The 17144-nt window shown below is 33.3% G+C and overlaps 2 protein-coding genes across 11 annotated transcripts in view; one reads left to right on the top strand and one right to left on the bottom strand.

Annotated features, from left to right (window-relative positions):
* Nucleotides 1–95: 95 nt before the first annotated feature.
* LOC122566247 (fatty-acid amide hydrolase 2-A) lies at nt 96–7362 on the bottom strand. Of its 7 annotated transcripts, none has more exons than XM_043723229.1 (9): nt 5384–6057; nt 5178–5309; nt 4512–5097; nt 3155–3365; nt 2804–3007; nt 2188–2715; nt 1727–2116; nt 1024–1206; nt 96–939 (listed from the first exon to the last, which is right to left on the bottom strand). In XM_043723229.1, exons 4-9 carry the CDS (start codon nt 3359–3361, stop codon nt 841–843), a joined length of 1611 nt encoding a protein of 536 aa, XP_043579164.1. In that variant the 5' UTR covers nt 3362–3365; nt 4512–5097; nt 5178–5309; nt 5384–6057; the 3' UTR covers nt 96–840. The 7 variants fall into 7 exon arrangements, with proteins under 7 accessions (XP_043579164.1, XP_043579165.1, XP_043579161.1 ...); XM_043723230.1 differs by having other exon boundaries at nt 3155–3361; XM_043723226.1 differs by lacking the exons at nt 4512–5097; nt 5178–5309; nt 5384–6057 and adding an exon at nt 7157–7362 and having other exon boundaries at nt 3155–3361.
* Nucleotides 7363–7383: 21 nt separating this feature from the next.
* Nucleotides 7384–17144, top strand: part of LOC122566245 (cytochrome b5 reductase 4) — a 28403-nt gene continuing 18642 nt past the window's right edge. Inside the window, exons 1-2 of one of the 4 annotated variants that reach the window (XM_043723222.1) lie at nt 7384–7505; nt 10502–10816. In XM_043723222.1, the coding sequence (XP_043579157.1) occupies nt 10597–10816 (220 nt within the window). In that variant the 5' untranslated portion in view covers nt 7384–7505; nt 10502–10596. The other 3 variants (XM_043723221.1, XM_043723224.1, XM_043723223.1) reach the window with 3 other exon arrangements.

Below are 17144 nucleotides of genomic sequence, written 5' to 3'. Positions count from 1 at the left end.
AATTTTCATCATAAAGTAAATCAACAAAATTATAGATTAAGAAATGTTCATTTTTCACATTGGTTCACATTGGTAAAAGAAAAGTTGTGATAGAATAATGAGGAAGAAATAAAAATTTATTTCTTTAATATATAAAATATATATGTATGTATACGATATATTAACATCAATACATATTATAAACATAAAACTTTAATACTTTATCACATCATTATCAAAAGCATCCTACTACCATGTAATTGGTTTTTTTCTCTATATCGTCCATGCACACATTCTCTCCCTCCCTTTCTCTCTTTCTCTTTCTGTCAATTCGTATGAAAATAGAAAACCCTATATAGAGATCTATGATGAGGTATATAAAAACGGTAATCAAATACAGTGTAGTAGTTTACTTATGTACAAATGTTATTACTTCCTTCAACATTTTTTTGTTAGAAAAATGAATTTTTTAACATCAATTTATAAATATAAATATACGCACATCTCATATATTCATATATTATATATTTATTACGCACAATTTTGCGCATTCGGCGAGACTTAGTTTATAATCGGTTACATAAACCGATAAAAAAAAATTTAGTATTTATTATATTATGTATACTCGTAAGAATTCTCAGTTTTGTCTCAGTTCCTTCTCAGTCCTTTCTCAGTGTTTTTCGAAGTATTTGAAAGATCTGCGTTTTGGATAAATGTTTGTACTTTACCTTAGTGATTGGCTGGTATCGATTAATCAGGTGTAAGTTAGTTCTCGAAAAATGATGATGACAGGGCATGGTAAAAAGAAACTTTATGCATCGTATTACGCACAGGATTATTGTCTAAGCGACAAGTATCGTATCAAGCTACAATAGTTGGAGGTACCCAACCTCCAAAACCCCGTTCTAGTTCTTCACAAACGGCTATGGTTAAACGATCTTGATGTAGGCCACTAATAACCTGTAAGATACAATTTACGTATGACACTAAAATTCTTATTTTACCATTCTAGTTTTATTAATACTAATAGTCCAGAGCTTATACCTGTATACCAATAGGAAGTCCTTGTTTGTTCAAACCTAGGGGACACGCAGTGGCAGGTAAGCCCAAAACATTAATAATTCCAGTGTATGAAAAATTGAATGGTTTAATCAACGGTTCGTAGTGCATTGGTGCCGCAGTTGGATGCGTTGGGTATAGGAACACACCGTCTTCACCTAAAATATCCTATTCGAAGAAAATTGATTAGAAATAAATATTAACAATAAGCATAGTAATGGTATTGATTTAGGAAAAAAGATAAAAGTTCGGATATTTCTGGATACATGCTTCAACTTTAGTCAGTCGTTTTCTCGTCGCGTGAATACAACTACAAGATGAAAAGACATTTACAAAAATAATAGAGATCTTTAATAATTGGATGGAAAAAATTTCATTCTGCATGCAGAGCAATATCTTTCTTCTACTTATTAGAAATAACTCGTGATACCGTGAAAGACAAACTAGTATAGTCTGACCAGTTCGCACGAAATACTCGAGAAAGAAATCACGTCCATTTTAATAAATAGTATTGTTCCGTAATGCAATAGTAAGAAAGGAAGACGAAGAAGGTAGGAGCCAATTCCAATCCTGATGAGTTACATTACAGGCACTTGTGAATGTACATCGTATTGCATCAGTAGTTTATAAAAGATAAGAGATCATTGATATAATTCATAAATATCAATAATTCATTACGAGATCATACCTGAAATTCTCGATAAAGTTCTTTACTTTCTTGTATGAATTTCGTGTGTTTGTCGCTTCCATGCTTCACGGCAAATCTTTCAAACGTGGCAGTAAGAAGAGCTATCAATGTATGATTGCTCAGGAACAGTGTCCATTTCAAAAATTCCCACCATAAATTTATATGACCCACTCTGTTCGACAATTCATACGTAAAATCTTTTTCGTCTTTACAACTCATATTGGCCATCCAGAGAGCGATGCTTTTTTTCATTTTTTTTATGTGGATCTTAGTCGCTTTAATTTTATGAGCTTTCTCCAGATATTGAACTACCTTTCTCATGGCTTCTCTTATCTCTGACTCAACTGGAGACGTGAAGTATTGACCACCGTCGTCTTCCATATAATAAAACTAAATTGAAATAAATACTTATCACATACTACATACAACCAATGATTGTAATATAAACATTCTATTCGTACCTTAAGTTTCGAAATGTCTACTTTTTCATTCAAATGCAACATATCTGCGTTCTTGTCCGCAAGAATCTTTAAAGTAGGCAGTAAATCTTGCGCATATCTGCACATAGGGCCAATAGATAGCAATCTGTTTTGGTCTTCGCTTTGTGCACTCGGGTATTGGCCATCGTTCGAAACCATTCCAGTAGAGGGTTTGTGCCCAAAAAGTCCATTGAAGTAGCTCGGTATACGAATAGAACCACCAATATCTGATCCTATTCCTAATGGCGAACCAGCTGCAGCTTGTATACAACCTTCACCACCGGAGGAACCTCCGACAATATGTCTCGTATTATAAGGATTTTTTGTAGTTCCATATAAACAGTTAGAAGTTTCCCACCACATGGCTAATTCTGACACGTTCGTTGTAGCCAGAGGGATGGCTCCAGCAGCCCTCATTAACCTAACCGCTTCTGCGTCACGTTCAGAAACAACGTTCTTACGGAGGGTTAAACCAGCTGTCTGTTTCATTCCAGCAATTGCAATACAGTCCTGTAATCAAACAAATTTACATTTGTTTTAATATACATATAAACTCATCGTAAGATGTCTATTGCATACTTCATGAAGTAAGATTTACCTTCGTTGTGAAAGGCACTCCAAAGAAGGGTTTTTCTTCAGCTAATACTTGAGGAGATGGAGCATTCTCAGATTTCAAAAGATCATCACACAATTTTGCTTCTTTGAGGGCGTCCTCAAAGCGATCTTCCACCACACAATTTAGTATTGGTTGAATTTCTTTTATCCTATCTATGTATGATTGTACCACTTCTTGTGAAGTTAACTGTAATCATATGTGTTCACTTGTAATTTGTATATAAAGACTTATTAATAGATGAACAGAGATTGTGATCATTTTAATTTATTATTTTACAAGTGTCTAGAACCTATCTTACATTTGATTTGTATTGGAAGAATACAACGAATTTACCTGTTTATTTCGAATTTTTAATGCTAAAGTAGTTGCACTGTGTAAAAGCGTTAGATCCTTTATAGGAGGTTGAGACTCTGCAGGACCCTTCAAGAATGCAATGAAGGTATATATCCATTTGCCAATGAATTCAATCAGTCGATGAATTGTATTCAATATTTGTCCTTTAGGCTGCATTTTCCCCTGATCTTTGTGTTTAGTTGACATCTATCTAGGAAAAACGTAAATACTTTATGTCAATCACTATCGTTATACTACAAAAAATAAAAATACTACTTTATCTAATTACGAGTGAAGCTCGTAAAACTTAATAGATAATACAAGATAAACATAAAAGATCATGTAATTTGTTACAAGTTATCAGATTAATTCTGTGATTACGCAGAGAAAAAATTATAATGGCAAATAAAAATTGCAATAAATATTATAGAGATCTATTAAGTAGTGAAAACTACTAAATATTTATATCGCATCATTCATATGATTATTTATAATTATTTATAATTAAATTACATTAAATATGAAAGAACATGCTAGAATACTTTATCTATTTTTGTGGACGAAAACTCTAAATTTAAAAATTATATCATTTCGAGAACAACAGATCCCATTTTCATCTTTTGCTTATATCGTTCTATGTTACATGCTTATTTTTAAGAATTACGTTACTTTTGCGCTAACTAGCCTGTTTGAATATTTGCATAAACAGAGGAAAGAAGAGAAGATAAAAAGAACATTTAAACAAAAAGCAGACATTCTCAATAAAATTATACTGCGAATACTGATAGAAATATTTTACGATCGGAAATTGCATTTACGTGCAACACTAAATGTCCTTGCTTCGAGGCAATAAAAAGTTGTTTTGTTAAAATATCTTTACACTACTTGTTACATATACGCATATTAACATTTCTATGAAACTTCCGAAGAATTCAAGGCGGAAAGAAAAAGATTGAACGACTTTTAGCACAATCGCTAATAGTCCATCGCACGTTTTCTTTATCATATTTCACATAAAAAACATCCAGTAAATTACTATAAATTATATAAACGTCCCTATCATTACGTCGTTTAATGGTCATTGAAAGAGATCATAGCGTCGCGTTAATAATGCTTCAACAGCGTGTAATTTAATACAGAGCGGGACAACTTATAATTGCGTATATGTACAATTAATTCATTTCAATCCGTCAGTGTCATCGAAGAAGGCTTTAGACAATTTGGCTTGAATCGTGTAGCAAGGATTATTTTATTATTATCCCTTCTGATAAGAATCACGTTGTCGGTCTAAATACCAGGATCGTTATCTTTCTCTGTGTTTATGTACCATCATGTCAATGTTGATTAATGGACTGACCTTGTGTAATTATCTCACTGTGTCAGCTTGCCGCTTTTATGGGAAACGCCGGTCAGTTTATCGATTAATCGGGCGTACACGAACGCCTTAAGGGACGAACATTAAACGTATCTACGCGAGTACGCGACGCACATTTGAACAAATTCGTTGAAAGTGAACGAATGCCGGCGGCGCAATAATTTTAGTGCGCTGACAGACTCGATAATGATGTAATTGAGGTGTTACGCATCAAGGCTACTCAGCTACCAAGCCATGAGAGTTTGACAGTATCCGTCGAGCCGGAAATCAACTCGCGCTGCATTTCAGGCCGGTTGGCTATGCTTAAGCGTTTTCCATCGAAACTTCTTCTTGAAGTCGTTCGTGTGCCGTAAGCGCAATTCCGCTTCCATTCCGTTAACAAGCAATACGTGAAAACTGACTTTTAGAGGTGTTATCAATCAGAATGATTCGTCAAATGGGTTCGTTTGTAATAGGCTAACCGAGCATAGTCACGAAGTTACTCGCATAACGGGTCCTGAGTCTCTGCGAGCGTTCCAGCAATAGATTATTTCTGTGACTTAGAAGTCAAATTGATCGACCGCGCTTTCTGAAAAATTCTTCATCTTAGTACTAGAATATATAACATATAATTCGTTCGATGTTTTCAGAAATACAAAATGATTTTACCTTCGATGGGAGTCGATCAGTTTGACTTCCGTATAGCTCGTTTATGAATTTTATTAAATGAATTTTTCCGTTGCACGTACTCGACGAAAGTTACGAAGGCTCGCGTGGGATCGACTGTAGGAAACTGTTTCGCTATTTCGACGTATAAATTGATGATTAACAGTTGGGCTGTAGAATGTACGCGACTAACTGATACGTTTACTTACTATTCTGCTATTGTACTTTATTTGACGAGTCAGCTGGAATTACTCGTTGTATATTAATGTGTAATTCAGTATCATATGACACTTTACGAAAACTAAGCTGATTTAAGTCACGACTTATCGACAGTGCAATACCGCGTCTCGTATGACGTCGCTTTTCCCAACGCTCGTAGCCGACTGACACCACTTATACCTTCACCGGTTCTGATTATACGAGATCCGCGCAAACGCTATAGTTGCATGCCGGCCTGGGACTTACTTTTATGCATTGGAGAAATATTTAACGGGTCGGGGATAGACTTGTAAGATGGCTGCCAAGCAGCGATGGATAGATTAACGTTACGATATGATGTTCATAATTTCGCGAGATACGCACTGTGTGAATATTACGTTTCAATAGCCCCTCAAAATCCGAATTTTTGTATTATTGATTTAGTAACATTTCAGCATTTCGTATCGCAAGTTTAGAATTATGACAAATCGTAAATTATATTATAATGTTTAACTAATTCTGTATAACGTTACAATTTCCGTGGAAATTTCACTATTTTATATTGTATAAGGTTGGATTTACGAAGATTATAACGTTAAATTAACTTTGTACAGTATCACAATTTCTATAGACAGATTTTATTAGTCGATAGGATCTTTTTATTATCAATTTGATAACCTTTCAGCGTGTTCCATCATAGATTACGACTACAGTATTAAAAAATCCAATGTTATTATATCATGTTAAAAGAATATACTTCATCTTATCTAGATTCATATGTGTATTAGATTTATTATATAAATTTATCAAAAGAGTATTTATATGACAATAAGATCGAATACTAATTATATATTGCTATATTTGATACATATATTAAGTTGACAATGATCTTGTGCATTTTATGTAATACGTCTTCGTTATCCTTATGTAAGTTATTTTAATGCTCTCTATTTACTGAATTAATAAGACGCCTGTAATTGACGCCGCTAATTTTACACCGATACGAATTCAAATGTTTATTTGTGTTTGATTTTTGCCATGCGGTTTTAAACGTTTCAGTTTTAGTTTTAAACGTGTACGTATCTTTGCAATACAAATTGCAAAGATACATATTTAGTTACACATATACATTAAATTTTAGTTACAACTATCTTATGCGATGTTTCTCTCATTTTATCTGTTCATTTATTCTCTATTTTTATTCTTCTTCATTCATTCCTGTATCTTTCATTCTAAAATTTCAATAAAAATATGTTCAGTGTACACGGTCTAGCTTCGTTAAAGGACCACGAGTCGGGATATAATCTGGCTAGTTACCGAGACAGGTGCATTTCTTAAAAATTCCGAGAAACCTTCTCTGTTGGTTATGAAAAGAGATACGAATACCAAAGACATTTGTTTACTTACTTGATATACGTGTACTAGGTAGAAACAATGTAGTATAAATAAGAAGCTGTACCGATTGATGTAGCCGCGCCCAGAACCGTATAGATTTTATAGAAACACTTCAAATTTTAGACTATAAAACTTATTTGAAAATTGATATTAAACTTACAATTTTTACGATGTATAAAATCCCTCTCACCTCCCACTTAAATGTAATTGCCGTATTAACACATTGTTGACGGGAGACGCGAATCAAAATTTTAAAGATAGGAGGCGTTAATCGAATGAATTTTTCATTTCATAAACATTGACATATTTTCTAAAAGTATGCGAAAACTAAAATTTATTTCGCAGTATACCGTTAACAATGTGTTCATAAAAAATTAACCTATATTAACCTGTGTATTATTAAAACACACGAAGAGGCGTCTCCACTTTGACATGTCACGATTCTGAAAGAGACTCTGGTATATATGTAGTAACGTGCTCCAGAAATACTTCAAATAGTTTTAAACGTATGCGTATAGCGGAAAATTCGAATCGTTCGACGAAACCAGCTGCAACAACTGGTGGGGATATCGATGGTCAGTTATCGAAGTACAATACAGTTCAGATAACGTGGCACTACTGTATTCCGAAAATTTCGGAGCATTAATTCATGAAAAGCCACCAGATGGCAGCTCGATCGCACGCCATTAACGAGCAAGAAGGAGTGGGAAAGAGGGCATGGCGTCAATGTGCGCGCGCGTGAGTATATGTGTACGAAGGGTGAATGTCACTTTGTGTCCATTTGCTTCCTTATCACTCGACAAAGAACTCTCATTATCCTTGGTGATTTTATTATTGGCCACGTCTCCTGCTAAGTTAACGACGTAGCGGTATAGTGCAGCGAAGACTGGACACCTACGTCTTCTGTCGTGACATGCGGCTCACGATCGTCGATCACCTTTTTGAGGTTAGCTCAAGAGCGCGCGGCTAAGCGCCGCGGTATTATCTCACGAAAACGTCCACCATCTACATGTTTCTATCTTTTCCATTGCTCTTTTGATCGCGTTACGAAATTGTTAAAACACGTTGAACAATTCGTTGGAATACTTCGAAGATAGTTTCGAGATCGAAACACGATTTGGGTGTCGCCTTGAAGCAGCCGTTGCATTTCTACGTCTCGTCTTTTACTCCCACCCACGCGATTCAGTTTGATTACCGATTAGCTTTATTAATATTTCCACATGGAGCGATTCAAACTCTACCTACGCCAGCTTTGTGCATCAGTTTTGAGAAACTACGTTCGATTTCATGATAGCGAAATAAATCACCATATGCTTCTTTTATGTATTTTTGATCGATTTTTCTTTTATTGCCAATGTTTTTATATTGTTAGTTTGTCAGATCAATTTTGAGGTATTCGTGAGAACTAACTCTAATAGTAAACTATTTATTAGGATCAGAACGTAATTATCCAATAAAAGTCTAATATTTATAAAAAGAATAATATAATTAGAAATGGATATGTTCTACGTGTTTTTTAATACGAAGCAATGCATATTTGCTTGTTATACATATGTAAAACTTGAAGGTCATTAATTAAATTGTAAAAAGGGCAACATCTTTACATTGTCAATTATTAAGTAGTTAATAATTTCCTAGTAAAGCATATACGTGTAACATAAAGTTTTTCTAATATTGCATTCTAATATTGTGTTCAACATAAATTATTTTACACCGATTACAAGGGAAAATATTCTATTCCATATTTTTCTTACATTAATATTTAATTAATACTAAATAAATATTCGTTTCCCTAACTGTTTATAATATCGAAATGATTTTCCATCCCATTGATTTACGCAATTAAGGGTCAACGTTGCGTTAAAATATTTTATACTTCATCTTTTTCAATCAATCCATATTATTGAATTCTGTGTTGAAACGTTATTATTATTATCTTCGTGTGTCATGCTTGAAGAAATTGAATTTTTCACACCATTATGATAATGTATCTCTTTTATAAATCATGATAACTCCTTTTTAAGCTTTTAATCCATTTAATATTTTCATAACGTTTAGTTTCCCAGCGTTTAGTAGTCTGTTTAGTATTCTAACACATGTTTTATCTCTAGACAAAACAATATTTCATTGCTTCGTCTCAAGACTAATTGTTTTGTTTTTCTAGCTACTATTCGCTATATATAGATTATGAATATTACGACGAAGTTTCCTGTCTCCTTTTCCTTCCACTATGTACCTATTTCCAATACGTCGTGTTGAGTCTTTAACCTCGTGTCATCGTATATCTTTTCGTATTCTACGTTTGCTGACAGGCTTATTTAATAGCGCGCTATATATTTCGTTTATCGGTTTACTGAACCGATTCCAACGTTATATTGTGCTTGGTTCGCACTCCCGAAACCTATTTTAATTTCTCGGTGATACGTCTTTTGTTCGTATTATTGTACATTTCCAAATCGAAGAATTTTTGAATTTTTTGTTCTTTCAATATCACCGACTTTCCTCTCTTTTCTTCCAATTTTTCAAAATACGCAGTAAGGCTTCGAACATTAATTTCTCGATGACAAGCTTCTTATTTCTATTAAATTCCTAATTATAAAAATGTCTACAACTTCTCTCGCTTCCATATCTCAAATGTTTCTATTTCACTTTATAATTTTTACAAATTCTCTATAAGGAGGTAATTTCAAGTTAAATTAATTTCTCGAGATTCTCTTTATATTTTATCCTTTTTTCCCGCCTATACCGTGTCTAGAAATAGAAAATAATTTATGAAATAATTGAAACAGATGCTTACCTATATGTATGTGTGCATATATTTATTTTGATGAAAGTTTATCAAAGATCGTAAGTTTTTGTAATTCGTGAAAAGTGAGGAGAAAGCAACACGGATATTCTTCTACCTTTCTCTTTACATTTGTCTAACGATTATCTCTTTACGATACTATCCGAGCTAGGTATGTCGCGATAAATTTAAGCGAGCGTGACAAAACTCTATTTGTCCAGCGATTCCGTACACGGGAAGAAACTTCCGGCAGTCAAAGTGCTACTATCAAACAACATTGTTACCTTCTATTTTGAACGTTTCTGTGCGCACAAACACCTGGTTGATTTTGCATTATGTCACTACCAATTTCACGTGTACAATTATTTCTTCTGCGTGCAATAATTTTTACAATTACTTTTTATAGTTTAAAGGCATAGAATACACCTTTTTTCATATGATGCTTTATTTAAATAAAAAAGGAAACTGGTTTTAATTATTTGACTGATACACCTGACTTAATTACGCTTGATTTTTAACTATAAAATTACACGAAATTAATTTTATATTCTGAAGAAGTTGATGAATATAAAAGTAATTGTCATTAATTAGTTCTGAATTAGCGAGCAGTATTTTACGACTTTTTTCGCCGTTTGATAGAATAGATCATCGACAAATTTCAATTTTCATGCAAAAATCGAATCTAAATAGAAATTTGTTTCATCTCTTAAACATTACGTCACTTTATTTCACTCTTTAATCCAATGGACGCATAAATGCAATTTAATGAATGCGGTAGAATTATCACTTCACGAATATTCACTACAAACGCGTGAATTCCAATAATTGTATTACACCCAGTAGAACCGGCTTTAATAAAAGAAACCTTCACCTTGACCTTGCATTCATAGCAGATCATTCCTCAAACACAAGCCAACCACTGTATCAGTTTCTTCCTCTGTTTCTTTAGATTCGACGTTATACTATGACACAGTCCATGCTGGAGAGGATATAAACTATAAACTTGTTTCTTCAAACAAGAATACAAATAACCAAGAGATCAGTATGAAGAAGAGTCCAAGCAAAAATCAAGGAAAATCAGATGATACAGAAACGAAGGATATTCGAGAGAAGATGGAGGAGATCGACGTGAAGCCGTCGTCGTCGACAAATTCTATGACGAACAACCCTGCATTGTTACGTAGTGGTGTTGGTCAAATGAAGCAACTGCAGGGAGCGAAGATGGTTAACCAAACGGGATCATCGTCATCTGGCTCGGCCACGGGTGAGCTGATACACTGATTATCAAGAAATAGTCTTCTGAGCTTGACTTTTAACTGTTTGCTTATACTTGGATGGGTGGAGCTATTTTATTTTGTTCTATTTTATTTTACTTTAGTTAGAAATCTATTGTATAGAATGGCTCAACAAACGTAAGTAATTAACTCATGAAGGATCGGTATAATGTTAATGCAGTTCATCTTATCACTTAGAATTTGCTTTTAATTCATTTACATCATTGAATTCCTTTCTTAAACGATTAAATTGGATCTGAATTTTGTTAATGCAACATTTCCTTTATTTGATTTTTAAACTTCCTTTCCTTTTATATGATTTTTAAATTGGATAAATCTGCTTTTTAATATTGTAAAGATTATTGTAATATTGTATTTGCTTGCTATTCTCCTTCGTTGCTATATCTTCTTTCACTTGGCTTCAACCCTCTAATTTCATGAAGTTTGAAGAAATTGAAGCATATTCTTTGGCTCTGATTTATGTAGTGAGCCTGTGTAATGCATCTGCCATTTTAATACTATATTCTTGTATCTTACCAAAATAATATTCTGCTTTACTTAATGGGGCCTTTATGCAGTTAATTACTTCCTTATTATTTTGTGAAATTGATAGGATCTAAATTCTTGAGTTCTTGATGCAGAGAGAGAGAGAGAGAGAGAGAGAGAGAGAGAGAGAGAGAGAGAGAGAGAGAGAGAGAGAGAGAGAGAGAGAGAGAGAGAGAGAGAGAGAGAGAGAGAGTTGTTCTTTTGTTCGCAATTTATTCTTAGCAAGTCTCAATATCTTTTCTTTAGTAATAGTAATTATAATGGAAATGAAACGTGTTTCGATATAAAGTTGCAATCTGTTATATCTTCTTCTAATATTAGTATAAAAGTATTGGGAAAAATTTCAAACGAAGATTGTTTTATTCCTGCAAACAGTTAAAAGTTTCCCGTGCTTTGTTCTCGTTAGAAGAAATCCATCATCGCTGATCATCGTTGCACCATTCTGCTCTCTTTTAAGCCACGCTTGCGATTTAATTTCGAAACGGGCATGAATCGATCCGAAGTTCCGCAAATTGTCCCGCAACTTCGTCAAACTCCAAACGTTTCCAGGCTTTCGACATTATCCGGGACGCGTCAGACACTTCAACAAATTGAAACATTGATTAATTACCGCCAAATATAATTTAAATCCTGTTCGTTAAGCAAACTTTGATCACGCTTTATGAATTTCCGCTTTAATGACATCGCTTGACCCATAGACATTGCGCAACAGCATGTACATCTCACAAACAAAATTCGCATTACATAATGCCAGAAACTTTTGCAAATAATTTCCAAGCAATTTATGCTGATTGATACATGAATTTTAAATTATAAATTATAAGTAATACAAAATATAAATCGTGGACGATAATATAATACTATGTTTTCTCAAAACATCTGACTATAGTTATTATTAAATATGACTATAGTTTCGTTCGTAGCAACATTTCATTTTGATGTAAGCGTTGTTAAAATTTATTTTCCTTCGCTATGAGCATCGGCAATAATACGGCGTTTATAACGCACGAAATGTTTTAGAACTCTGTCGGTCTTAAAAATTGATAACTCTCTTAGAATTGAAACTTTTATAGTTGGAGGAATTAGTTAGTTTCGTTTGTTAGAAACACATTTTTCGTAATATTTTATTTTATTTATTAGAAATCCATAGCATAACGGTAAACCTGGTAGTTTATTGGTAATGTAATTTCACTGAACCGATTAATAGGGTTCCAACTCACAGCCTCTAGTGATCTATCCTCAAAATTAAGTATCGTTAGCTTCAATTTGAAACTCTATTGCACCAAGGTTTAAAAGACAAATTGGAAATTAATATATAATACATATATACCTGGGGCACATTTGCTTGTAAAGCTTGAAATATGACTTCTCTATACGTTGATAGATAGAAGAACACTATATTTCTCTATTTATCCGTAACTCCATTTATTAAACACTAACGTTTAATGCTTCATGTTTCATTCACCCAACTCTTGCCGATTAAATTCGCTTATCTGTAAATAAATTTTTCTATTAAATCTCACTTTCCTTTCTCCTATTAAATTTCTGCAAGCTGATAACAAATTCTCTTCTCTAACTCTTAGTACACTGCTATTACTATCACTATACCATTGCTATTTCAATCAATATAATGAATAATAATAGTGAGGAGAATTGATTAATTCCTATTACATAAATGAAAAATTCGCTTATCTGTAAATAAATTTTTCTATTAAATCTCACTTTCCTTCCTCCTATTAAATTTCTGCAAGCTGATAATAAATTCTCTTCTCTAACTCTTAGTACACTGCTATTACTATCACTACACCATTGCTATTTCAATCAATATAATGAATAATAATAGTGAGGAGAATTGATTAATTCCTATTACATAAATGAAAAATTCGCTTATCTGTAAATAAATTTTTCTATTAAATCTCACTTTCCTTCCTCCTATTAAATTTCTGCAAGCTGATAATAAATTCTCTTCTCTAACTCTTAGTACACTGCTATTACTATCACTATACCATTGCTATTTCAATCAATATAATGAATAATAATAGTGGGGAGAATTGATTAATTCGTATTACATAAATGAAAAATGATAACTAAAAGAGAAAGATAGCGAACTACAATTATATTAAATGATAGTTAGACAATGAAAAAAAATGAAATTCAAATAGATTCCAATTATACGAACAGTTTATTGAACAGTTGTCTTTTGAAGACTTCGCATGAATGGAATTCTACTGTATAAGGAGATAGGGATGGCAGTACGATGCATATTTAAATCGATACATCTTTAAAATTGATTCTGGGTAACCAAACGCCATCGTCAATCGATTGGATGTCTCCATGTGCCTCAGCAGTCGATTATTCGATAGGATCATGCCCGGTTCGCATTATTGGGTCAGGATAGGGCAGGGCAGGGCCGTTTGGCGGGTATATTTTGTCCCCTGTCCTGTCCCGATAGTGAGAATCGGTCCTACTCGAGCTTGAAATTGCAAGAAGAATTCATCGTGGGACCTGCAACTGACGTTATCGCCTGTGCAAAGGATTTTTGTGACCGCAGAAAGGATCGTTCCCGATTTACATTATTGGGTCAGGATAGGGTTGGGCAGGGCCACTCGGCATAAATTCTGTCCCCTGTCCTGTCCCGATAGTGAGAATCGGTGCTGGATCGAAATTACGAACGACTGGTGTGTTTATTGACTGTTTATAGTGCCATAGATTTATGCAAATTTATTTCTTACGGACGCAATTACCTCAAGATAGAACTGAAATAGAATCTCGTTTTACTTAATTAGAGATGATGATATTTTCTGTTGGATGTTTTATATATTTTTCTTTGTATATTATTTTATTTTCTATATGTCTTGCATTTTGTTCTTAGTTATTTTAATTTCGTCGTACGATTAGTTGCTTATCATTGTATTATTTCGTTTTATTAGTATGCTGTTGCATTGAAATTAGACTATCCTTTTTTAGCAATTATTTATCGGTACTTGGATCTCTAATTAAAGTAAAAGTTTGTAATCAATTATACCTTTTTGCCGTCGTAAACTATCAAACTATCAAACTATATAAAAATATAATTTGCGTTATATATTTCCTTTTCTTCCTTTTTTGAGGAAATAAGATGTACGAGCTTGTAAATTCGAAGTGTAAATGTTTGATTCGTTATTAACGTGTTCTTCTTTATTAGAAGTTTATTACCATTGACTATCATTAGATGTTTATTATTATACTATCTATTTATTATTAACCCTTTGCGGTTCCGTATTCTGAGTCTATGCACGATGATCTTATTACAGTGTATCGTATTGCCATAGCGACTGGACACCGTATTATGATCGTAAGTTTTATTAGAATTTCGCGTCCGTGTATATGGTAATGTACCATTATTATACTTTATCGTAATAAAGATGTTGTAATCTTTTTGAAGATTTTTATCTCATATTATCTCATCATATCATTTTTCTTATTTACACCTATCTGAATATGTTTCAAAAATAATTAATAACTGCAAAGGGTTAAGGCTTCAACAAAGTTGAAAACTCAATGGAATTTACAGTTAAATAATTGACTGTGGAAATTTCTGAACGATAAATTTGATTGACATATTTCTGTTCAAAAAGGGAAATTTAATTTATGCTGCGATCAAGCGGATTCAAAGATTTTAAAAAGTCAGGGCCGTCTTCTTATTTCTCTGTGAATGTGTTATACGTTTTAGAGATTGGATAGAGAATTTATTATGCTACAGGTTGTTTGCATTTAATCGATCTATCATGTTCTTGTATTACTGTTCTACTTTATTTCTTAGAAATGGAATAACGAGGATAAACACGGTAATATAAATAACGCCATTAAGGAAAAAGATTATTTTAAACGTTTGCAATTAGGATACAGCTATTACGTAACCAATATGCTTTTAATAAGTTTCTATATATATCTCAGGAATTATATTATCTTTCCACTTTAATAATTCAGTGCAACAAAACAAGCCTTGAACTTAAAAGCTCTGCTCCCGGCTATTACAGCACATCATTCACACACACACATACACACACACACACACCTTCTATTTATATATCATAATCGTCGTGTAGCCTCGAATACTATAAAATATAGTGCACTTAAACGCTTCAAACGAGTATTTAGCGTGGGACTTAGACCCCTCTACACGTAGAAGAGAGACGTTTTGAAAATTACACTTAATTGGTGATATTGCATCTTGATTGGTTTAAATAGCCTTAATCCTGCTTTTGAGATTAGTACAATCGATTCTTTCCATTGCTACGATATGATTCATCGGGCACGTTTGAGTCGTAATACGATCTCAATGTGATCTAACATTCGGATAAAAGATTTATTAAGAAATAATTTGTTTGCATAAATGTTTCTTGTTCGATCGCCAAGGGGGAGAAAAAGAAGAGACAATAAAGAGAAGGATATATGGAACTATTCTATTCGATTTCCCAGATTACATATTTCGATTAACGTCACAGAGTTACGAGAACGGACTTAGACAAAGTCAAGGAAAAGAGCAGAAAATGAAAAATAACTAGGAATATCCAAAATTTATTTTGTGGCAATTAATCAAATAAGATGTTTGTTTACCTCATAAACGATTAGTTCAGTATCCTTTTTTGTTCTCTTTTCATTTATAAAACTTGCATAATTAAAATCAATAATATAAATATTGGAAGAAGAAAATTATTTCGTGTATTTGCGATTAAAATAACTATTTTTCCAGAATAAATTGAACATCGATACATCTTTGCATGTTTCCTACCAATTATATTATCCGTTATGTTTTAATCGACTTATTAATCACTCTATTCGACTCGATCTTATCTCGAAGTAACCACGCGATAGTTTACTCGGCTGAGAAAATCTTTCCATGCTTCTTACCAATTATATCATCCATTTAAATCTACCAAACCTAAAAATGGAAAAGAACATTTCAAACGATCTTTTATCTGAAAGATAAAATTCGCTGAAACTTGTCAGTGAGGATTATCAGGACGGAATTAAGCCTGTTACGAGTACTGAAATTTTTGTTGCTTTTCGTCGCTGAATCTATGAATAGTACGAATCTTGTCATAATAAACGTTCTCTCGAATCAAAGGAAATGAAAATGTAGACTATGCTTATACGCTGCCATTCGAACGTTTCTCCATCTGTCGAAAATTTAGTCGACCTATTCATATTTCATGATTGAAATAGACGTTCGTTATTTACGAATAACCGTCCGATACTCCTTTATTTATTTATAGCGTTTGATTCACAAAGTTTGTCCAAATATTGACCACGTTGGAAGGTTCCTCTGTGATTCACGTCTGAATGTTTGCAAAATCTACCCACGCTTTTGCGATTTTATCGTTATTAATCGTCGATCGCTAATGACGCCGATTAATCTTGTTTCTAGGTCATTGGTACTATGAATAGGAGGCGATAAAAAATGAAAACAGTGCTACTTCGTTCAACTGATTGGTACAGATCGATAAGTAGGTTCGACATTGCATTGAGTCTTGTGTTTCTCTTCTAATTTTGAGATATTCTAATTCCTATACTCTGACGTATTTGCTGTAAACAAATTTCTGCGATAATTAGACTCTTGTTGGGGATTTCGAATTTTAATCGCACTTTGCTGGCGGAAGATACGCCAAATGCTAACTTTTATAATTTTGCCACTCGTACGTGTGATATTCAAATTTGGGAAAAAGTGTCTTAAAATCCTATTTCGAGAAAATACTTCAAGTATGTTTGCTCTTCGAATCTAAGAGAATC

Source organism: Bombus pyrosoma, linkage group LG3 (genome assembly GCF_014825855.1).
Source record: "Bombus pyrosoma isolate SC7728 linkage group LG3, ASM1482585v1, whole genome shotgun sequence".
NCBI lineage: Eukaryota > Metazoa > Arthropoda > Insecta > Hymenoptera > Apidae > Bombus > Bombus pyrosoma.
This window is presented reverse-complemented; position numbering and strand designations above follow the sequence as displayed.

Excerpts from the sequence above, each read along its gene's own strand:
- LOC122566247 (XM_043723226.1), bottom strand. The coding sequence starts at position 7,201 with ATGTCAAAGTGGAGACGCCTCTTCGTGTGTTTTAATAATACACAG. Across the intron at positions 3,008-3,154 it reads TAAAAATTCGAAATAAACAG|TTAACTTCACAAGAAGTGGT; the intron begins GTAAATTCGTTG and ends ATATGATTACAG. Across the intron at positions 940-1,023 it reads GACTTCCTATTGGTATACAG|GTTATTAGTGGCCTACATCA; the intron begins GTATAAGCTCTG and ends TGTATCTTACAG.